At 35.2% G+C, this 25,283-nt stretch overlaps 1 protein-coding gene across 1 annotated transcript; it reads right to left on the reverse strand.

Annotated features, from left to right (window-relative positions):
- Positions 1 to 25,048, reverse strand: Smp_149660 (hypothetical protein; the record flags this gene model as incomplete). The annotated part of the gene is made up of 13 exons (XM_018792620.1): positions 24,630 to 25,048; positions 24,178 to 24,312; positions 21,971 to 22,078; positions 20,211 to 20,375; positions 16,778 to 17,014; positions 14,616 to 14,795; positions 13,157 to 13,364; positions 9,497 to 9,588; positions 7,386 to 7,486; positions 5,692 to 5,821; positions 3,933 to 4,005; positions 1,358 to 1,710; positions 1 to 192 (listed from the first exon to the last, which is right to left on the reverse strand). The coding sequence occupies exons 1-13, from the start codon at positions 24,948 to 24,950 to the stop codon at positions 1 to 3; spliced, it is 2,295 nt and encodes a 764-aa protein (XP_018644243.1). The 5' UTR covers positions 24,951 to 25,048.
- Between the last annotated feature and the right edge of the window lie 235 nt (positions 25,049 to 25,283).

A 25,283-nucleotide genomic window follows, 5' to 3' on the forward strand; every position in this document is an offset into this window, starting at 1 on the left:
TTATATTAATTGTGTTAAACATTTTAATACACTTTGGGTAGCTTTTTGTCTTGCTGAATTTCTTGTTAAATCTGTAGCTTTTACTGTTATATAATCATTGTTATGAATTGAAATCTCTTTCATAGGATTAATACCAACAAATAAGATAACTGTATATGCATAAGAATATTTAGTATTGAATTCTTTTTCAGACTAAAATAAACGAAAAAATAATAATAAGAGTTCTATTAAATATCCATCTATTCAAAGTCAGTCAGTCACAACGTAGAACTTCGTACGTACGTACTTCAGTTCGAGTTGCCATACCACATTAGCACAGAGATGCAGTTGTCGATTCAAATCCCATAGTGGTAGAAGTAGTAAGAGTATAAGCATTATGTGAAAGATTAGGGTTTGAAGATGTTATCTATTCAAAGTAATGAGTAGTTGGATGAAATCAATCAACTAATGTAGATAAATAGATATGTAAAATAACAGGAAATATAAACCATCCCAGAGAGATAACATGCGATCACAAGCCAAGATGTTAGGTGAGGGATGTAAGTGGGGGATAGGCTACTGTGAGTTAGCGAATTACATACCAAGCCGAAGCCACCACTTACACATCCCTGTTTGAATCACTTCTACAATTCCTAGGCATACGCATGAGATGCATGCATTAAGATTTGGATCCTGAGAGAGTCTTCTAAGTTTTTGATTCTTTACGGCTAGTTTGGCGACAGTTAGGAAGCTGGTATTTTCACTGCAGAACATAACAATCAAACGTTTAGATTAGGGCTCTAAAAACTGTAAGGTCAGAGCAATCTTCGACCTCCTGTCTTGAGGGAAACAGCGATTGTCGTTTCGTATACTTTCCAATTGCCAGGATACAAAACTCGGGAATACCGTATGTGTACACGATCCTAGCAAAATTCAAAACAACGGAGCGCTTGAAGAGCTTTATATCTGACAACCTTCAGGGGTGTTCTGAACAATCAACACGAACTTATGACAAGTGTATTGTCATAAACGGAGAATTTTCTGAAAGAGATATGATTAAAGTACGTTAACTTTTACAAAATGAACTTTATACGGTCTTGTCCGTGTAAATTTTGGATATAGGGGTATAAAATCATAACTGAGGTTGGTTCATTCAGTCATAGTTACCACTTTTATCAGGTTAGAGATAGCATGAAGAAACTTTACATTTCTACTCTCAGAGTTTGAAGCAATGTTTACTTTCAACAAATAAATTATTTTGACAGTCACCAAAAATGATAACTGCATTATAGTATCTCTTATTAACCAATTTTAAGTAGTATAAACCAAATATTAATAAAGTACAAAATTCAGTATAATAATTGGACTAAAAAGGTACCTTGCACACTACGTTTAATTTGGGTGGATATTCAATAAAATGACAGGGAACTAACAGACGCCTACACAGAAACACCAGTTGATCAGTCAAACTGGTAACTTGACTCGTATGATACTCGTTCATTTTGTGTATTGAATTGTTGGGAGTGTGTTCTTGTAAGCAATACTCAGCTACACGGGCCAAAAGATGTAGTCTTATATTCGATTTACTACGTGTAAAATCAGTGATAATATCAGGCGATGTATTATTATAGATGCCACCAAACTTTTGATACCAGTGACTGCCTTCGGTGAAATCGACTTCTGAATGACTTCGTGCACAGGACTTCTGGTTGGATTTTGACTTCTTTGAATCTAAAATTATATGCATTTAAATTACGATAATTCTATCTTTACAAAACAATACTACAATAGCCTGACCACTGTCCGCCTCAACAGATGATGTTTGCTATTAGAGGAAGAAAGCTAGAGGTGGCCAAAAAAACATGGAGTCAGTCAATGAAGACTCTCGGAGCCATGTAGGTAGGTACAAACTACCTGGTTAGAGACAACGAGTAATATGTCTCAGTATCAAAAATAGTGACATGAATTTACTCACTTTTTGTTTTTCCTTAGATTTTGGGTTCTAAAATTGTCTCATACTTTATTTTCTGCAACTTAATCCTTACTTCTCGAATCATATTGCCTTTGCTTGATGCTCTTTACTACCAGTGATACGATTACTATATCTACTATACTCGTATTCCTTTTATAAATTTCATTTACCTTATGTGATGTGAACTTTCCCTATAACTCTTCTAGGGCTACTGCCGATCCTAAGCTCGGGTAAAGGAGGAAGTTTGGGTATGAGGTAAGCAACCCCAACCATGCTAATAAAACGCTAATCAGAATAAACAAACCAAAATATTCAAACTCTGCCCTCCAAGTTGAAGGAAGAATTATGACGCCTCATGATGAAAGCTGAAATTCTTCGGAAGTCACGAGACCGACGCCACTTATAACAACCGCAGCAACAATCAATATAGACACATGCAACGTCCAGACGATGTAGGAGACCAGGAAGACCAGTCAAATAGCAACGGAAATGAGGAGATACAACGTGGCGATCCTCGGAATAAGCGAATCCCATTGGACCCAAGCTGGACAGCAAAGGCTAGATACGGGAGAGATGCTGCTGTTCTCTGTTCACAAAGAAGAAAATGCTGCGCACACTCAGTGAGTTGCTCTGATGCTGTCCAAGGAAGCACGTAATGCACTTATAGGATAATAATCTCATGGACCCAGAACCATCAAAGCATCATTCAAAGCAAAGGAGAGAATTACAATGAATATTATCCAATGTTATGCACCCACTAATGATAGCAATGACGACGATAAAGATCACTTCTATGAGAGGCTGCAATTGACCATAGTAAATTGCCAAAGAAATGATCTCAGCATCTTGATGGGAGACCTAAACACCAAAGTCGGAATGGACAATACCGGATATGAAGATATCCTGGGACGAAATAGACTGGGAGAGAGAAATAAAAATGGTGAGAGATTTGCAAATCTATATGCATTCAACAAAATGTTTATAGGCGGCACAATATTTCCATACAAACGCATAAACAAAGCTACTTGGGTATCACAGGACCATACCACAGAGAACCAGATAGATCATATTTGCATCACTAAAACATTCACAAGGTCAGTGGGAGATGTGAGAAAGAGGAGAGGAGCTGACATAGCTTAAGATCACCACTTGGTGGTTACTAAGATGAAACTGAAGCTAAAAAACACTAGGCAACTGAGGAAACAGAATTACAAAGGTTTAATACAGACTTCCTCTGAAATACTTACAAGCTCAATGGATTCAAGATAGTTCTCAGCAACAGGTTCCAAGCTTTACAAGACCTACTCAAAGAAGAAGAAACTACTATAGAGGACTCCAATGAAGAGTAACAGGCGTAAGTAATTATGTGATGTGAAAGTTCCATGTTGCCTCTGATCGACTGACAATATCTAAAGCATTAAACAGATAACCTAACACTTAAAAGTCAACCACTCACAGGAAGCCAAATCTTCGGTGAAACGAACATAAACTACAAACTCCAACATTTAAAATAAGTATGAAGTATCACGGATGTGCTAAATGATGGTAATACTGGCGATTATTTCCAAAAAACCGCAAACTGTATGAAGCTATTATTGAGGATGATGACAAAGGTTTTAGTTTAACCTACTTTTTTCTATTTTATTTTCTTGATTCCTTTATCCTGAACCAACAAGGTGGTATCTTGGAATCACTGCGTTTTTAAAAAAGCGTAGTTTTCATTTAGTCATAATTTTTTCATATCAATAGCTTCGTTAAAATTTGTATAATTTGATAAATTATTATGAAAACAAGTACATTCATCCAGTTAAATGTAATCCACCAGTAAATCATAAAGACTCTTACATAACCTTCTATGTCACAGTTGTCAATTTATTCTTAACGCTCATCAAATTCTATCGATCATCATAAATCGTAAAGACTCTCTTTCTATTTACGAAAATCTCGCACTTATTAAAGTAAAATAAGAAAAGGCACAAACCTATCCAATAACCGATGGTTTTACTGAAGACATCCAGATTATTGCTCTTCTTTGTTTCAAATACTGAATTAATCTGGAAGAAAAAATGATAAGGAAAATAGGAAATATATATATCGGACCAAGTAAATGATAACTAACTTCAGACAAAACAAGAATATAAGCTTTCGGAAAATTCCTAAGGTTTATATTATTTTATTTGAGTGTTTCATAGAGATTAGTTTAATCCAAAGACATTTCCCAATACGAACTCAAACCAAGTAGAAAGAATGTCGAAAATTACATCGCACTGAACAACAATTTCATTTTGATTCAGTTTTAAAACATGTTTGAATCCTTTCGTTGTTGATGCTAAGGAATCCAATTGATCAGCCTTCTTTTAACATTTGTGTATTATGAGCAGACTGCCTCGATATTTGAATTCAGTTACAATTATTTTTAAGTAGTGTCCGGTAGTGGCTGCCAATGGAATCTAGGACGTGAGTTTAGTTCTATTTGGGACTTGTCAGTTGGATGTACTTGCACCCCCTATATTGATGTTCAATCCAGGACTAGAACCCACACAGATCTTTTCAATTCAAACGCGTTAGGCTACACTTATAATGTTAATACATTATGAAAACAGTAGAATAATTCTCATGCTACTAAAAATGATGATTGAAACAATCTTTGAAAGATTCATTTGAGATAATCTACTTGCCTATTAATACTGAGTTTATCAACATTGGTTACGTAAATATAATTTAAGAAAGGGTATGAAGACGATCAAGTTAATAACAGCTAAACAAGATCAATAGAAAAAAAAGAACTATGAATAGTAAGATATTTTACTATACTTCTAGAGAAGTACAAGTAACTGACAGTTCACGGTATGTTAGACACATCCATACATGAAAAAGTAGATTAGACTAAATCATATAGTTGAAGAAATTTTAATAGACAAAAGTCTCACAATGTATCCTAAAAAACAATGAACTTTGTCTGTTTCCTAAAAGAGGTTATGAATGAGAAAAGAAAGCCATAAGAAAAGTTGTGATGGATTTTGTTCAAAAATTGTATTTTTTTGATGATTATTCATAGAATGTGACACCACTGGAAAGAAACGACTTACAGAATCACAGTTCAATCAAGCTGATAATAATTTTTGGCTTTCATTCAGGCTTCATTAAGCTTATCATTTATTTGCTATCCTTCGGTATTTTTCGGGTATACATTATGACAGACTATAGCACATCACCTACACTTGAGTCTGTATACCTCTTAATGTTGTTTTGCCCTTTAATTAACTTATTTAAGTGTCATTAGGTCAGTAACAATTTTTCCATATCTTATTATGTTACAGCCTGCAAACATATTTCTCATACTCGTTTACATGTTAGTTTTCTAAATTGCTTAGTGATTCAGTCGCTTGCCCATATATAGTGTGCTTCTTAAATCCTATTCATTCAATCGCGTTCCCACTTCTCCTCGTATTCCCTTTATGTCCCTATGACTTTGTGACCCACGTTGTACGGTAATAAACTGTAATCAACGCTTCGTGTTGTCTTCCGAACTTTATACGGAGTTGGGAGTTGTCTAATAATGGCTATCAGGGAGAGTGATATACGAAACATAGGAATTATCCCTAAAAAATTCCACTACAAGCCATGCATATAAAATCACATAAACACATATTTATGTATGGTATTTAGGCTTTCATTCACAAAACGAGAAATATTTGATACAACCGTTTGTGGAAAAGGTAAAATACTGATTAACTAACCAACGATAGATCAGTTGACGTAGGAGAATAATTTTGAAGCAGGTTATTAGTTTCACTGACTGAAAGATTTATACTCGAGTGAGAACGCGGAATCGAACTATTACGTATTGTCTTAGACTGGATATCTTTTCTACAAACAGAAATAGAAAATTAACACACATGGAAAATGTAAAGTAAGATTAACAAAGAGCGAAATCCTTAAATGTTACACGTAGTGGTAAACCAGAGAATCATTTGTAGTGACCTATTAACAGTTGTATCGTATAGTGGATTAATATGACAGACTGATAGCAATTATCGTGTGACCTTATCTAACCTTTACAAGTTTATTTGTAACGTTATTGGTTATATAAATACCCACATATTTATTCATTAACTTTCTCTACCTCATTGCTTTGATTGAGAACAAGTTTCCTAAAAATAAACCTACTACTACATACTTCTTGCGTGACTTATTTATTATTATACCCGAGACAAATGTAGTACTAAGGTGTTGATGTCACTAAACAGCACGAAGTTAATCCAGAACAGCAATACTAAAGACTGATCGAAACAATGAAATTTCATTTTATAAATTACAATCCCTAGTAAACAACTATGGGTTCATAGTGGACAGCCTACAGTATTATGTATAGTTGAGCTGGTATATACAGGGACTGTGGTGTGGTCTACTTATATCCATATAAGTAGTATATGGTGTTGGTCAGACATAGAATGTATTTTCGCAGAAGACCGATGAGGAAAGAACTGAAACGAAGCGCAATCGGTAGGAAATTGCATGAACAATGAAATTAGAGAAGAAACGGTGAAGATTGAGACAATTGCTTGTTAATTTGCAAATTGACTGTTTATTGTATGGTTGTCAGAATTTACTGAGATAGACTGTAATTCTTGCTTGAATACATTCGAATGTCCCCAATCAGTGTTCTGTTCACTACAGTGCTACTAAGGTTATGAATATTACTAAGGGAATCAGGCATTTCAGTATTATTCGGTACAAGGGGGAACCAAGTGCATATGCACCACACAATAACGATGAGGCCATCAGCAGTTATCCTTGATTGGTGTGAGGGCCGTGATACTGCCCGGGTGCCCAAAACCGAAGCAGGTGGTTTTTTCAAGGGGCCACTCCCCGAGCCTTTAACCTAGAGGTGTAATCCACAAAGGAGCGGAGAAACTTTAGGAGATGCAGTCCTATGGTTACCAGTGACCAACGATAGATTCATACACCTTTTGTTTCCTCAGGATCCTGGAGCCCGTGTACGACATTGATGTGGATTCAGGGTTTCCTTTAATTGGACCCTCTGTGTCCACTAACCCGATCAAAGCGCCGGACATTCGCTTTCCGTCCTCTCAACTTTGAAAAGGAAACTACTAAAAGGCCTGAAATTTAGAACTTCGAGAGACATTTCGAAATATAGAAACGCAGATAGAGCATGTACATAAAAACAAACGAGGGGATAAGATTTATCGGGTTTGTCTAATTTCTTCTCCCCATATCTTTTCAAAACATTGTAACCTCAATAGGTGTAATTTTTATTTTAAAAAAAACATCAAATTTTTGTCATTGCCCGCTTGTCTGACAACTTTTTAACGTAAAAATCGTGGTAAATTTAATGACTAGAATTCAATTCCAGATGATATGTTATGGAAAAGTGAATGTATTTTTTGTATAAAAAAAACGCTTCGTTTACCTTTTCAAGGAACAAGTTTTTTCACGTAACAAAACAGGGTCCACTAATTCCTCATCAAAGATAAGAGTATCACTGGTACAACTGAAGTTCACATGATGTTCCTATAATGTTCAATAAAAATGCAATATTTCAATGATGACATCGTGTTAATAGTTTAAACTTAGATTGTACTAACTTATACACATATGATAAACGTGAATTGTAGAATTGATTAGAAACGACAAATTATGATATTCAAATTACTAGATAAGCAAAGATGATTTATTTTATATTTATAAAACACCAGTACTTTCAAATAAGCCACAATTGAAACTTATAAATAAATAATAATTATTAACTGGATATTGTGTGAATATTTATACGATTATTAGATGAGTCTTTTACAATGTGCCCAGGTACTTTCACGTAGCTGGGCATCATCATAGATAAACAACGAGGATACGATGCAGATGTAAAGATAAGAACTGGCAAAGCAAGAACCGCATTCCTACAGTTGAAGAACATACGGAACTCAAAACAATTGTCAATCAAAATCTTCAATACGAACGTCAAGACAGTTCTACTACACGGAGCTGGAACTTCGAAAACTACCACAACTATCACCAGAAAAGTACAGGCATTTATGAACAATTATCTACGCAAGATACTCCAGATGCGATGACCGGATACCATCAGCGACAACCTGCTGTGGGAGAGAACAAACCATCATCCAGCTGAAGATGAAATTAAGAAAAGACTCTGGAGGTGGATAGGACATAAATTGCGGAAACCACCAAACTACATCATGAGGCAAACGCTAGCCTGAAATCCTGAAAAGAGAGAGACCAAAGAGCACACTGCGTTGAGAATTGGGAGCAGACATCAAAGGGATGAATAGCAACTGAAAAGGATTGTCCAAGACAGAGTTGGATGAAGAATACTGACGGGTAGTCTATGCTCCTCTACGTGGGGTAACAGGCGTAAGTAAGTATTAGGAATACGAATTTCACTGAGGCAAATTTTAATTTTCCCATATGGCAGGTGTTGGGACTAAACAAATTTCAAAGTGATCATTCGATTTTTAGCAAGTTTTCAATAACTTCTTAAAAAATATATTTCTTATCTATTGTAATTATGTCCTTCTGATCAAAAACTAACAACTCTACAGAAAATAGGAATCTCTATATAGAATAAATGGGATGTGGTTAGTAGCAGTGGAATCCAGGCTGTGCATTTCGTCTTATTAGAGACTCATCAGCTGGATGTACATGCATTCCAATGTTGATGTCCACTAAGGGACTCGAATCCCAGTGTCTGTTCCCAACGCAATCCGCACAGGATACCAAGCAAGATTGGTCGAATTTCAGTCAATATATTAACAACGGATTAGTCTAGATCATCAGAAACTAAAAGAAAACAGGTGTTGTAAGAAAATCCAGAATAATTAACAAGTTCAAAACAGAATGGTGTAGTGAAGCATTCCTAATAATTACGTAGTAAACTTATACATCTATATTACATTATAGTCATAGATTTTAGTAATTATTTTACCTGATTAACACATTCGACAACTTACAATGAGACTGGGTTTTATTCTTGAGTTATTAGAACACAAGCGATTGTAAATAATAAATAGGCATGTGTCCCCTCTCTTTCAATTGTTTGTAGAACTATCCCATTTGGAAAAAATGAGCATATTATTGACTATAGTGCAAACTAGGTATACAATTATTTCGTATCAAAAACCACAAGAATTTTAAGCATTGACGTTGTAGAAATACAACAGAATAAAGAATAGTAATATCGATTTCTGATATGATCAAGTTGACACTGACTTTTTCGCATGTAGTAGAAGGACGAAATCTATACATGTAATTAGTTACTAAGGATTTTCCTCGTAAATCATTTTTTATTGGGAAACGTAAAATTAGTATCGATAGAAAAAAAATATTACTAAGTCATTTTACAACACAGTAGGTTATTTTTATTCACTGAAACTAACTGTAGACAAAATATGTTGGGAACTAATGAAACATACACACAAATTTCCGACAAAGTTCAGACTTAATAAATAAACGACTTTTGAAATCTTCGTAAATCACGAATAGTGTGTTTAATTCGACGCAACTAACCTCGTTAGAGATAGTATCCTGTGACTGATCTTCTGATTTTTCTGTGGGGGATAACGATTTGTGTACCTTACTGATGATTTCTGGCACAAGACCTAGTTTCCATTTAAAAATAAACAAAATATAAATGTAATGTTTTCTCGATTATTTGTTCTCTTCGGTCAATCCATAAACAATGTAGGACATGGTGCGAATGTGTATTGGCTAAAGTTCTCATACTACACGAAAACAAATACAGGAAATTATTGAACAATGGAATAGAAATAAATTAGTGTTCATGATACTAAAACAACAAGCCTGCAATAAAGTTCAGAAGGGAATGAAATCTATGAATAAAATCACATTAGCCCTTGAGATCGATCACAAATATCATGTGGATATAGGAAGGATATACTACTCCATACGGCTTGGATCAATGGTTTGTCCGCTCCTAACTTACATTCAAATTACTCCTGCGTCAGTTAGCAATGCTCATTCAAGTGGGGAGTTGTTGGAAAACATGTCCAAACTACCTCAAAGAATGACAACTAACAGAAATATCGACCGATTTGCCACAATTACCTACTAGCGTACACCTAACATCAAAATTACCTACATGGTGGCTACAAGTGGAATATCTTCTGAAAATAATAATTACAGAATTCACACCAGTTTACAGGCAAGATCAGTTTGATATAAATAGCAACATTGATGTAGAGAACAAACATGAAATATAAAATTGTTTTATGTTTGCTGGTTCAGTAATTGTTAGGTAGTTTATTTATGACATGTATCATGGCAGTCCAATGCATCAGCGGGGAACTTTTAAGTTTTTCTCAAAAGGTCAGTCAGTCAGCTACAACGTAGGACCAGGCACACATATGCATCGGTCCAAGTTTCCATACCTCATTAGCACAACAAGATGAACACCGGATTCGTAGAAGTAGTTAATTTAGTGGTGGTAATATATAAAAGATAGCTTGTATATAAGGATATAGTATAGGAAGGAAGAGAGATATGAAGCAATTTTAATCTCAAGATTTAAGGGAAGACAACGAGTGTATACACCTGCGCCATTGTGATCGATTCTGAGCCGTCACATAGAGTCTACAACCACTGGTTACGATAATCACGCGGACCCCAACCAAGTAGTCTGCATCTGCCAACATGGCTCAGACTACAAGTTAGTGACTTCCAGCACTGATGCTACGTTTTGGTTTGGCCGCCCCTAACTCTCTTCCAACCATCCCCTACACTAGTCAGCATAGCGCGTCGTGGTAATCCGTGTTCAGGCATACGTAACACGTGGCCCAAACATCTCAGTCGATGAAGATTCACAACCTTATCAACTGATTTACCATCATTCCCTAATACCCTGTGTCTAACTTCACCATTACTTACCCGGTGATCCCAGCAGATGCGAGCAATATTTCTAAGACATCTGTTGTCAAATACTAGTAACTTACGATTATCTTCTACTCTTAATGGCCATGTTTCGCAGTCGTAAAGTAGAACAGAGCGAACTGCTGCGCAGTATACTCGTCCCTTATTTGATAGACGGATATCTCGTCTTCGTCATAGGTGATGTAAGTTGGCAAAAGCCAAACGAGCTTTTTGAATCCGTGCTGAGATTTCGTCAGACACCAACCCATTAGGGCTGATCAGACTTCCAAGATAAGTGAAGTTGTCGACACGTTCAACTACTTCACTTCCTATCCTTATAGTTCAGGTGTTGACGCAGGCCAGTCCTGGAGTAACAATTTACATTTGGATGGAGAGAAACGCATCCCAAACATCCTGGCATTATTACTGAGTTCTAACAGAAGACCGCATTTTGTCAGCGTCTTCACCAAATAGGACTATGTCATCTGCGTATTCTAAGTCACTTAGTGGACCCACTGGTAGGAGATCAATTCCTGAAAATTCAGTTGACGAGAGTGTTATTTCCAGCAATAGTTCTATAATGAAGTTCAACAAAAGTGGGGATAGTGGACAACACTGTCGGACACCACTTGAGGTTGTAAAATCGGATGACAGTTCGCCACAAGCTCTCACTGGACTGGTAATGTACGAGTAAAGAGTTTTCACAAGGTTTATGTACTTCTGAGGTACACCTTTCAATGACAGACACTGCCACAGAGCCTCTCGGTCTACAGAGTCAAATGCTGCTTTCAAGTCAAGAAAAACTATCATAGTCGGACGCCGATAAACATATCTGTGCTCTAAAACCTGACGAATAGTGAATATGTGGTCGATGCAGCCACGACCAGGTCTGAAGCCAGCCTGATTTTCTCGTGTTTGCAGTTCACGAGTCTTAGATAGGCGCCCGATAATTATTGAAGCTAGTATTTTAGATGCTATGTTAGTCAGACTAATCCCTCTATGGTTATCTCAAAAGGATAGCCTGATGATTTATGAACGTATTTCTTTAAAATTATTTCCAGTGCCAGAGCGAGTTATTGATAAATATCTACAACTAGAGAAAGTAGGATTAAAGCAAAGAGCACGGAACAACAAAACAATGATTGCCAAAATATGCCGGTCAGGTTACCACTGTTCATGTTAGATATTATTCAAACGTGTTAGAGTTGCTAGTGACAGTGTTAATGTAAAGTGACAGCAAGTACGTGGTTGAACATTTAAAGTTCCTATAGTCTCACTTGTGGAGTAAGATACACTTACAGGCGCTAGAGCATTCAATGCATTTTCACAGGAGCAATATGCATCAATGGAGCGAACAAATAATGGGAGAGATTTTATCGTACGGATAGTACACGAATAATGGCAACCCGACAAGTCTGCTCAAACGCTACTAACCGACGTAAGCTATCTTCCATCACATTCCATTTTTCATATACGTAAAATAAGACAAAACGACAGAACGACACCTCTCACCCACCAAACTCAAGTTGTTAAAAACCGAACGATCCTTTTATATCCATTAATGCTCATAAAATAATAACAATGACAAATGAAGAAAGGTTTAAATTCGTTATGGGAAAGATAGGAGTGCTCAATAATGTATTGAATATTACTGGATTCGGTTGAAAGAAAGAATCCAAACCAATGTTGCACACGGGCTCCAGGATCCAGAGGGAACAAATGGCGTATGGACCAATTATTGGTCATAGCCTACCATGGGACTGCAATCTCCTAACGTTGCTCCACTGCCTTGTGAATCAGAAGTTTAGGTCGAACGGTCTGGGTGTGGCCCCCCAAGAAAATTATCTGCTCCGGTTTGGGCGCCCAGGAAGTATCACAGCCCACACACAAACCGAATGATTTATATGGCGCATATGTATTCGGGGCCCCTTTGTACCAATATTTGTGTTCAAATAAATAATAGGTAAAATAAATAAAACGCTTACAGAATATGATGATCATGAACTTAGGAAAAATATATACTGATAACAACTATTGGCACATAATAAAGTAATTATTAATACTTTTAATAGTTTGCAAAAATTTTGGTATTTGGGTGAATGATATTCATCATAATTAGGAATTTGTATTTTTCTAATGAGATAAAAAACAAAACAAAATTGCTTTTACTGATGTCTAGCTGTTTAATGCTTGAGAAGGCTACTAGCATCAAATAGCTAAACATCAGTAAAAGCAATTTTGTTTTTCTTTTTTCATGCATTGGGAAATACAACTTTTACACCAAGAAAGTTACTACCTTACCACAGGACAGATTTTCTGATACACTTTTAATATCATGAGTATTACTGTTGAGCGATTCGATAACTGTACTTCGAAGAACACTCTTGACATTAGATGATTTTTCATTAGACAATCCCAATTTAGTAAGGAGTAATTCAGCAGCAAGTCGTTTCGCTAGACGTTTATTATTCGCTACAGGGCCTTGAATACACATGTTTGAGAATTCAAGCTAACAGTGAAAACAAATAAAAGGATTTACACCATGTGATATGCATAAATGATGAATTTTATCGGAAAACTTGTGTACCGGTCAAATACAGAAAATCAAACAATTATTTATTTATTTATTTAAACACATAAATATTGGTACAAGGAAGCACCAGATACATATGCGCCATACAAATCTCATTCGATTTGTGTGAGGGCTGTGATACTGCCCAGGTGCCCAAACTGAAGCAGGTGGTTTTCTTAGGGGGCCACACTCGGAGCCTTTGACCGAAAGATCTGATCCACAAGGCAGTGGAGCATCGTGAGATGTAGTCCCATGGTAGCCGGTGATCAACGATTGATTCGTAAGCCATTTGTTCCCTCAGGATACTGGAGCCCATGTGCACCATTGGTTTGGAATCAGGGTTTCCCAACTTCCCTAGGTGAACTTTCCGTGTCCACCAACCCGGTTAAAGCTCCGGACATTCGCTTTTCGTCCTCTCAATTTCGTAAACAACACCCCCGCCACGAGAAGGCAGTGAGTAGGACTTCCCTGGCAGAAGCTATATATTCGCTGGCCATGTGAGAGCATTTCGAGAGGGAGAGCGGACTCTCCCCACTCTCGGTCGTACCAGGGCATTTGGGGGCAAACATTGTGATGGAGGCCATTTCATTATATTTTAGACTCGTTAATAATTAGTTACAACAAGAAAGTAGAACATCAAAACACTAAAAGTTGATTTAACAAAGTGTAAGTTCGTGTGCTTCACATTGAGCCAAACTTCAGGTGTGTGACTTAGGGATGCTATTCAGTCACCAGGAACGAAGGGGTGAAAAATAGGTTATATCGGCGAGACTGTGATATATAGACGAACCAATCAGATTTAAGATAGGTGTTAGATTTTGACACGAGATTCATACACCTATTTGGCTAAATACCATTTCAGCATCATAGCTGATGTCAGTTCGTGATGAAAACATTGAATATAATTTCTAGCCCTAACGTTCAACTGCAAATCATAATCCTGGTTCCTTGCACTAATTTATAACCCTCATTTAACCCTAGTAAGTAGATGGACATTTTCAAGGTCATTTTAGCGTTGCTCAAAGGTCGTCCATAAATAAGTCTCACCGTAATATCTATTCGTCACCGAAATTGGTATTCACTAATCAACAAACAGATAACATTAAATTAAACGACATTGTTAGCTTTATAGTTCCCTGTAATCATAAATGCCTCGTATATTGGAAAACTTTCCACCTATTTACTAACCTGATAGATAAATGGAGGTCGACCGGGTGCTAAAGATTTATGTTCTCCACTTGGTAATTGATCATTTAATAATGTATATTTTACTTTATCCAAGTTATTAACAATTCTGAAATATTCCAATCTACAAACGGGATGTACTGATTCATCAAAAGCACGATGCTGAATAAGTTGTAGTTTGATCTGAAAGTAATAATGTACATATTGAAAATCAAATAATTTAAATCAATAAAACTGGTGTAAGATAGAAACAAATCTTTTTTGTTGAACAAAATGCCTCTACTTGTCGATGAATTTACATTTTCTTTGTTTACAAAAAATGCCTTATGGAAAATATACTGACCCATCAAGGAACACAAATGATGAATTTGTAAGACAAAATAATCCAGATTATATTGTATTTTGATTTCTATTAGTAATGTTTTGACTTATGCATCGAATGTCAGTCACGGAGCACAATACTTCACACAGTTTATCACAGAGACCACTGGGTGTTCTTTTATGTCTTCATGTGAAAAGATAATTATAATAATTTATAATTAAGCATCTCACATCAAATTTGATTTAATTCAATTGAAAATAAAATCAATAAATAAAGATATTTGGATAAAAGATTAACTTATAAAGCAAGAAAGTAATAACCGACTGCCTTTTTTAGACATACTTTTGAGTCGAAGGTAGGATGGAACTATAAGGAGGTCAGTTTATAGGAAGCCAACTTGGACTTCAATACTTAAATTCCCACAGTTTCTGTCCATTTCAAAACAAGCGAGGCTTGGTTAAGTGCCTCTTTAATAAGATTCAAAGAATATACACCACAGATAAGGTTGAGGTAGACGCAGAACTGCTGACTCACTAGTATCGGATGGTTACCTGCTAAATTTTATAACTAGGTGAAAAAATCAGTCAACAGCAAAACTTCTCGTTCATTCTGTTCCGAAGAAAACTTTATATATCTCTACCATTTAGAGGTGAATCTAACAGTATGGTTTTAAGACAGAGACTAAAAGCAGCCATCAAGAAAACCTATTACGCTGCTAGACTGGTTATGGTTTAAAGCACTAAGTCCACGATCCAAAATAGACACAGACAATGCACAGACGATTACGTTACGTCTCATTGTATTCACCAATTTAAATGTTTGTATGGACACATATATATAGGGCGGAGTAGTCGAACAATGCAACCAAGGGTTACGGAACATGTGCCTAGATAGCTTCAAAATCAGTTAATGTTAACTGTTCTGATAAACGTGGGAAGTAGAAAACCATATTCATCGATAGCAAAGCACAATATTGGAACGGGGCACAGAATTGACGTCAATACATGTTTTAAAACGTTTTATAGAAATTGTCAAGGACGGACTCTCAGGTTCATAGAAGTCATGGCCATTTATAAATGTAAAGTCCCTTCATGTGTACAAAAACAACTTGTCGTGACCCTGAATCTGTCCTAGTAATCCTTATGTCATTTTATTACTCTGCTTACTTGAACCTTCATTTAATTGACCTTAATTTTTAAATAAAATGTCTTGATAAGTATGTGTGGCCACATTGTTCTAAATGTATGGCGCAAATACATCACAATTTTCAGGTCATCTCCACCTTCTTATTGTTCTATCGAAACATATTCATAATTTTATTGATAACCTACATTTCACTTGAGATTCTAATCCAAGATGTAGAAATCTCTTTATTTGATAAATGTCAGGATCTGTGTGAGTATAATTTTATCTTCTTCGGACTAATTAAAACTACTTCATTAAACATTAGTTAGGGCTTTAAAAATAATCATATGTGATGAGATGAATAATTTCAAATGTGGAACTAACATCATTTATCGAAAATTAATTACATAAATCCCTAGCGTAATAAGGATCGTTACAAATGCATTGAAATGTTTAGGTCTAAATACTCTGAAACTAGAAACCTCTCTCACTAACCTCAACATCAGTAACTGGATTTAAGAAACATTTGTCTGAAAATAGTCGGTAGAAAACCCTACATTATTTTTTTTTGAGAAAACTGTTGTTGCATTGTGGAAATTGGACTGACAACTTCCAAGCGTTCAGTAAAGCAGACATAATTGTACTAACACCTAAAACTGGAACACGGTCTATTTAATGGAGAATGGCTAATTATTTATTTTTAAAAAATCAAACATACTTTACATGGTTTATGATTTTGTTTATAAACACCTTTTGATGTAACATCATATTGCTTATCATAAAATGGAACTGTTGAACATTTGTTCTCAATTTTATTCATATTATTCAGCATTGATTGAGCTGCAGCATTTTGTGCTTTCTTAGCTGAGATAGACCTATTTTCCGTATACTTCCAACCATCTAATAAGCATATACACGTAAATTTATTTGGTTCACAATTGGTTAACTTTTGGATCTAATCAACATGTGCAGAAGTACAAATAATATTACAAATTAATTAGTGATTGAAAGGATTACAAACAACGTTAACAAACATGAATAAGATAATAAATATTAAAAGATTTTATAAAGCATTACGATGTTAAATAATGTTGCATAACATGACTGGAAAATAAAGTATTACATTGACTGATATATAGTTTGGATCAGATTCTAGTGTGTAGATTAGATCATAGCAGAAAAGCCTTTTGTATTGAATGAAAGGATCAGTAGCCTCGTAGTTTCAGAAGTAGCTAGTTGTAAAATGCCACTAGATATGAAAACTAAATAAAATGCTCCTGATTAACTGTTTCTAATATATCTATTGATTAAACCTGTAATAGTAGGTGAAAATATTTAGACTTCGAAACCATTTTTGTATTTGATGACTGAACTAAATAGTTTAGAACGACTAAGTAATCTGAGTTGGTGATCTCTTGAAATGTCAACGGTAAGGTTGAACCATGAAAGGACGAATCACATATCTGATGCAACTAACTTGTTAATTAAGCAAAGATTGGTATGTTAGGAATCGACTAATACTTCCGTGTCCAACGGATTAGTGAAGCTGTTTCGTCATATAAATCGAAAGCGAAGTGAAGTTTGCTGATCACATAGATAAGATTGGATAGTCCAATAATATTTAGATTAAATGCCCAACCACTTAAGACTCATTTAATCTCAAACTGGTTACTGCTATTATTATTTTTATTATTCAACTACCAACCGTGAAGTTATTTCTTTTTTATGAACATGACTAGCCCCTTTATTGATTTATTTTTAGTATCCTAACTGCCGTTACGTAGGAGTGTGTTTAGTATTTTGTCTCTAACTGAACATGCTATTCTACATTTTCGCACTGACTGTTTTGATCTATGTTTTAGAAACAAATCATAACTGTTGGCAAATACACATAGTTACTTGTTTTGACCATAGGCCTGTTAAGACTCTATGTGTGACAGTATAAAGACTTGTTCGGATGATTTATTTGTAGGCAAATTAAATCCTACAGGGTTCAAGCTGAAACCCGATAGCTCTAAATCAAGTACTTTAGCCGATAAACGACCGTTTGATAACATATCTAACGTTAAGATCCAACAGATTTACCTGAGAGAATGTAAATATTATTATGGGTCCTAAACAATATATTTCACAATATATTTCACCCTGGTCCATCAGGGTGTTTGGTACCTGAGTGGTTGCGCCACAGGATTGGGCTGAGCTGTTCGGATTGTAGCGTTGAAGCCTTTATAGTGTCTGGTTCTCCTATAGGGCGGGATTGAGCTGTACTGTTTGGGTCGCCGCGTGAAAGTCTGGATGGTGTCTGGTTCTTCTGAAAACCAGTGCAAGATTATCCTGGCCCTAATGAGTTCTGTAAACACTAATATTACAAGATATATTAATAAGTAGTATTCCAGAATCAAAATTCTTAAGAATTATGTAATTGAAGTTCATGATGTGATGTCCATTACGAATTATATGTTAGAACAAGGATAATTTTTCAGTAGTAGACATTCAGAACTAAACTTACCACCGATGTATAGGAAGGATTCAATGATTTTTTAACGTCGTATATGATATGAGAGGAAAATTACAATCTAAAATAACTTATAATTGATATTTGTTTATAAAATGCCGTACATTAGTGAGTTGTTACGCATTTTGTCAGTTTCGTATGAATTTTTTAAGTTACTATATAAATCATGAGCATCAACTTAATTAGTTTTCGACTTGTTATATCTGACCAAAGTAGCCTGTGATTGATTAGGGAGTGGAGAGAGATATATGTATGATAAATTATATCAATAACTAATTATATTGTAATATATGCACCTCTGGCTTTCTATGTTTTATATTAATAAACTCTTGATTTCATCTAAACCTAGTTCTTTAAAGAACAGTAGGATTATTGAATCTGAGTATGACAAGTAAAAAATTCAACCCTAATGTTATAACGTAATTTTTTGGATAAATTGAGACAAATAGAGCACCTACTCGAAGGTAACTGTATCAAACCAAGGATTGAAACTCGGAAGAATCTTAAAAACCGAGTATCAATGGTAGTGTTTGTCAGTATGACTGTTAGCACTAAAACAGTAATAAAACGTTTTAATAAAGTTTGTCGAAACATCTCAAGGTTCAAACCTCGTTCCTTTAAAACAATACAGTATAAGTTACTCAGTTTTGTAGGAGATTTTTTCAATTTGAAGACGGTTTTTATAACTATAGATTCATATTGAGCGAAGAAGAATTCGAAAATAGGGAGCAGTAGGATTTTTTTTCTTAATAGTTGCAAGTTCTCAAAAAACGTGTATCCACTGAATAGTTGAATGATACTTCGTTTAATGATCAGACTTAGAAGTCTTTCATTCAACTCTGTGTGGAATCACCGCTGTTTAATTGCAAAAAACTTGACGAAATATCCTTCTTTAGGATTATTGTCAGAAAGGGGTTTTGTGGATATTATAGTAATTTAATAGTTGAGTTCATGAGTCAATTGAAGCTAGACCACTGGACGGCCATCCAGTGCTCCTAGGTTCTTTAGGATTCTCCAAAAACGATAACTAATTTTGACATAAAAGGAAATGACATACAGAATTTAAAGCACTTCTCTGAATTAGGAAAGGGCTTCAACCCTAAGTGATCAATATTCGATGCACTGATAGTGAAATTAAACGTAGTGTGAGGCAACCTTTATGTGAAGGAAAAAGTATATAAATCTACCTACATAGTCTGACCTTCAAGGAAATATTAGCAAGGAACTATGGTATAGCAATAAAGTCTACAAAGATAAAAGCAAATTGTATTTGTTAATTTCATTTGCGTTCTCTGACTTCATTTTCTCCTCATCCGACTCATTAGTGTGTTGCTTTACCCTGCTTGTTAATATTCAGTAAACAGTTCCATTTCTAATAATTTCTGGACGTGTGGTTTGACGTACATTTATTTGTCATGTAGTATGGTCATACTTCAAATAATCCTCTCATACATGGATTGTGAATACAGCTGCTTCTCAGGCCTTCCGTATGTAAAACTGTTAATTCTGCAGACTGAAAACAAGTCTAGACGAAACTGCTGGGAAAAAATGAAACCGATTGATAAAACAAACAAAAATGCATGAAGACTTGGACACTTATTTAAATAGAAATAAGCATTAATAATGTTCTTTTCACCTTAAAAAATGGCTGAATGAAATGTAGACCGGCGAGAATACGCAATCTCCAAACTGATGATTTTGGACGAATACACCGATAAATGTATACATCGTCATGATCGTTCTGTTCTTTTTTCCTTAGTTTCTGAGTCTTGATGTAAGACAACAATGACCGACGAAGAGCCTACATTAATGATCATAAAAACTAATTTTATTAACTGCAATAATTATTACAAAATAACTCGTATCGATGATAAGTTTTACTAATGCAGAAAAAGAGATAAAGATCCGACAGATCAACAAATTATTAGCATGGAACACGAAAGCAGTTCAACACTTCTCATTTTATTCCAGCATCACTCTCATTCCTTAAGGATAAATGCAATCATATAACTAAAACTAAGAAAAACCATCTATTTGAGGATGTTATTTAACTCTAGAGCCAATTGGGAAGCATTTCATATTACAGTTTTATGTAATTGATTTTTTTAACTCTATGCAACAGTAGGATGAAAAATTTCATACAAGTCATCTAAAATGTAGATTCTTGAACAAGAAAACTGAATTTAACTCCCATTCTATACTTGGTCACAGTTTTACTTCAAATAGATACTTCATTAGAATTATTCTCAGAAACAATCTATTTTCTCGAATCTAGGTTATTCAAAATGTTAGTACGGTTGAGTCGATTAATAGGATTGATGGAATAAATCAGAATAGGCGAACAGATACCTTAAACTGATTATAAAAAGGTAATGATTACTGATTCCTACTAGTCGTACTCAACAGGTATCAGCTTGTTTAAGACAAAGTATTCATGAAGATATTGCTAAAGAAAATTTTGACCGGTCAGCATAGATTTTTAACTATAAGTGGTGAAAACAACTCACTGGAATTATTGAACCAAATTTAATAAACACCGTAAATTTCCTGAATAGTTTAGACGAGTTCCCCCAACTGGACGAACAAGCCAAGACTAGCTGTATTAAGGTAAAAACTTGGCATAGGCGGTAAAAGTTAGTGGAGTTCTAAAAATTAAATCACTTGTAACTCCGACGACGATATACAGTAAAACAACGCGTTCTATTCAGGACTTTTATGACGAGATAATGTTATACTGGATGGTTATTTCTAATAGTATCTACGCAACAATCACCACACAACATGAAAAGCATTAAAAGACTACTCATCCGACAATATTTAAAAGCTATATCACCTCAGATATTTAGAATACATATTTACCCATAGCCGGTAACTGTCCCATTATATTTACAAGATATAACATTAATTAATTAATTTATGGCGGATTAGTAGTTAAGAAACTCGGATTTCAACCGACAGGACCTGCGTTTAAACTCTACTACTCCATTCTACTGTTTTTTTGCGAGGTCAGGCAGTATTCCTAACTCCCAGGAAAGCAGTGAAGCTTAAAGCCGAGTATATAAGCCACCACCTGCTAAATGACTAGACGTCTAAACATAAGGTTCAGACTGAGCTTTAAACATCAGTCAGTAATGATCAACAACGTTGGTGCAATAAACTAAAAATAAGAAAACCTTCTATGGTTCCAATCTTTTTATCCTACCCTTACAAACCAAGCTTCTCAGTCGATCATAAGAAATACATTTGGTTTCTATTTTAAATGTCCCTCCGATAAAATTACTGTTAAAACGCAACAGATTATTCCATCCTAAAATGAAAATCCCTTGTTAAGTTCACTAGATAACTAAGCAACAAACATATATATATATATATATATATATATATATATATACGTACCATTAAAGCTGATAAACATGATTCTTGTTCAGCACCTGATTTGGTGGTTGAATTTCCAACATATTGTCGACCAACAATCTCTGCTGTCGTTCTATACATGATGGGATGCTATCGGATAAACAGGAACACAGAAAACAAAATTCAGTTATTTACAAACCAGAAATCAAACAGTACATTTTTCAAATAATCACAGGTATTTTGAGTAAGCAAAGTCATTTAACAAGTGTAAACCATAATAAGATTTTGGAAACATCGAGGACTTACATCAAATCAAAAAAATTCTTAGAAAGCCTGTGGTTAATTTCTACTCTAAAATTAGGTCAATTAAAAATAATATAGAATGAATAAGGTTAAATATCAACACAAAATTTGGATTCGGTCATGATAATTAAGTCAAAATCCATGTGATAACTTATTCAATAAGGAATTTGTTAGACAACTAGACAACGAGTCTGATGACATTTAGCATAACATACTTTTTCAAAATGATACTGAAATATCCCGATAATGCAACAAAATCATGAAGAATTTAAAATCATCACCAAACTAAATTTGAAATTTTCAGGACATACTGACAGGAGACTAATTATTAAACAATTAAAACCAACTGAAAGCAGCATTCTGTCAAATTCAGTCAAACTTACTAGTCTTGAAATCAGTTGAGAACACCGGACTTACTGTAAAACAAAAAAACTAATTCTGCCACAAGCATATCCACCCAATTACATTGTATCATAAGCTCTATGGCTTTCAGATACTAAATAATGTGATGATGAATCGTAACATTTTACACAAATATGAATATCAAAATTAATTTTACCAAAGTGAGCTGTACATTTTGATAATGACAAGCGAAAAATGACGCTGACAATTTAAAACCTAGTAAATAATTATGAAGTCTAGGCTCATGGATCGAATAAGCAGGAGTGATCATCTGTAAAACTTACTCAACTAGTGCTTTTTGGAAGTAATGACCTGAAATTTTTAGTTTGATGAGGGAGTAAACGTCAAAAATTTTCCAAAACTACCACATTTTATAAACAGGAGGGTGAACTAGATAAGGGATATTCCCTACATATGAATACTGAGAATAATTTTTTCGAAAACCTCAAAATCAACAGAATATATTGCCGACCCCCGAAAAGTAAAACGTCACAACAGTGTCGAAGAAAATTATCGTTAGACTGAACCGTGACCATCAAGAGGGTTGCTTTCTAAGATAAATTAGTCAGTCATCTACAACGTAGGACCAGGCACACATATGCATCGGTCCAAGTTGCCATACCTCATTAGCACAACAAGATGAACACCGGATTCGTAGAAGTAGTTAATTTAGTGGTGGTAATATATAAAAGATAGCTTGTATATAAGGATATAGTATAGGAAGGAAGAGAGATATGAAGCAATTTTAATCTCAAGATTTAAGGGAAGACAACGAGTGTATACACCTGCGCCATTGTGATCGATTCTGAGCCGTCACATAGAGTCTACAACCACTGGTTACGATAATCACGCGGACCCCAACCAAGTAGTCTGCATCTGCCAACATGGCTCAGACTACAAGTTAGTGACTTCCAGCACTGATGCTACGTTTTGGTTTGGCCGCCCCTAACTCTCTTCCAACCATCCCCTACACTAGTCAGCATAGCGCGTCGTGGTAATCCGTGTTCAGGCATACGTAACACGTGGCCCAATCATCTCAGTCGATGAAGATTCACAACCTTATCAACTGATTTACCATCATTCCCTAATACCCTGTGTATAACTTCACCATTACTTACCCGGTGATCCCAGCAGATGCGAGCAATATTTCTAAGACATCTGTTGTCAAATACTAGTAACTTACGATTATCTTCTACTCTTAATGGCCATGTTTCGCAGCCGTAAAGTAGAACAGAGCGAACTGCTGCGCAGTATACTCATACCTTAATCGATAGACGGATATCTCGTCTTCGTCATAGGTGACGTAAGTTGGCAAAAGCCAAACGAGCCTTTTGAATCCGTGCTGAGACTTCGTCAGACATCAACCCATTAGGGCTGATCAGACTTCCAAGATAAGTGAAGTTGTCGACGCGTCCGACTACTTCACTCAGGTGTTGATACAGGCCAATCCTGGAGTAACAAATTACATTCAGAGGGGAAGTGGTAAATATACTGCAATAATTTGACAGATATAAACAATAACACAAAATATAAATATTTCTTACAAAACTATTATTGGCATCATCCACTGAATGAACAAATTTCACTTTTGATCCAAGTAAATTAAGCAGTTGTCTGAGCTGCACTTTTGGAGCTAAAGATGTTGGATCAGAATTAATCAAAATAATGAAAGGATTGGCCTACATATGAAATATGAAGAAAGCATAAAGACATACTTGTAAAAAATTTATAACAAACAAATTATTATTAATTCATTTAAATGTCGAATGTATGAATTCTAATGTCATTGATTTCGAATTAAAGTAACTTAATTAATCTGATAGAAGTTCATGTACTCGATTTTGTGGACACTGAGTTTCTGGCCAAACCATAAAGAGTAGAATGAGGTTCAAACATGTGACGTAATAGTTAAAAGTGTAGCATTTTAATTACTAAGCGATTGCAAAACACCTGACTTAATGAAATAGTTAGAAAATGTAATTCTTGCATGACTTACATTTCGCGGTATTATAAACTGTCCTCCAGTTTGTAGATCCTCATTGCTTGAACCAGCATTGTACTTAAATAAAATACAAGTTTGCAGAGCACTTTCAGCAGCCATCCGTCTAGCTTCCTTGACACTGCTTCCAACATCATAATATATCTCAGAACTTTTTAGACTATGGTGATTTATAATAACACTAACACGAAACACTTTGTTATGGAATGGACCACTTTCTTCACAAGTCCAGGATAAATCTATTTTAAGCAGATGAGCTTGTTTGTTAAGAACAAAAACTGGAGATATATTGATAAAAGTCTTTGAATCAAATGACATCCAAACTGTTTTGGATTTTTACACAGCTGCTATTCGGTTAGATATTCAGTCGTTTACCGTAACAGAATAACAGTGCACTAAAGAAAAAAAACAATACTTCGGTTACCGTTAGGCAGGGGTAAAGGCAACCATGGAAGGTTGCCCATTTTACATTTAATGTAATGATATTAATAATGAGATACGTATAAATATCCCATGAAAAACAGTGCAGTGAGTCATTACATCGTAAAAATGGTCCCGAAACAGCGAGGGGAATAATGTCAGATATAGTGATATTTGGATGGCTACTGCTCGTGAAAGATATCCCGACGAGAGATCCGTCTATCGATTAAG

This window comes from Schistosoma mansoni, assembly GCF_000237925.1.
Source record: "Schistosoma mansoni, WGS project CABG00000000 data, supercontig 0239, strain Puerto Rico, whole genome shotgun sequence".
Taxonomy (NCBI): Eukaryota; Metazoa; Platyhelminthes; class Trematoda; order Strigeidida; family Schistosomatidae; genus Schistosoma; species Schistosoma mansoni.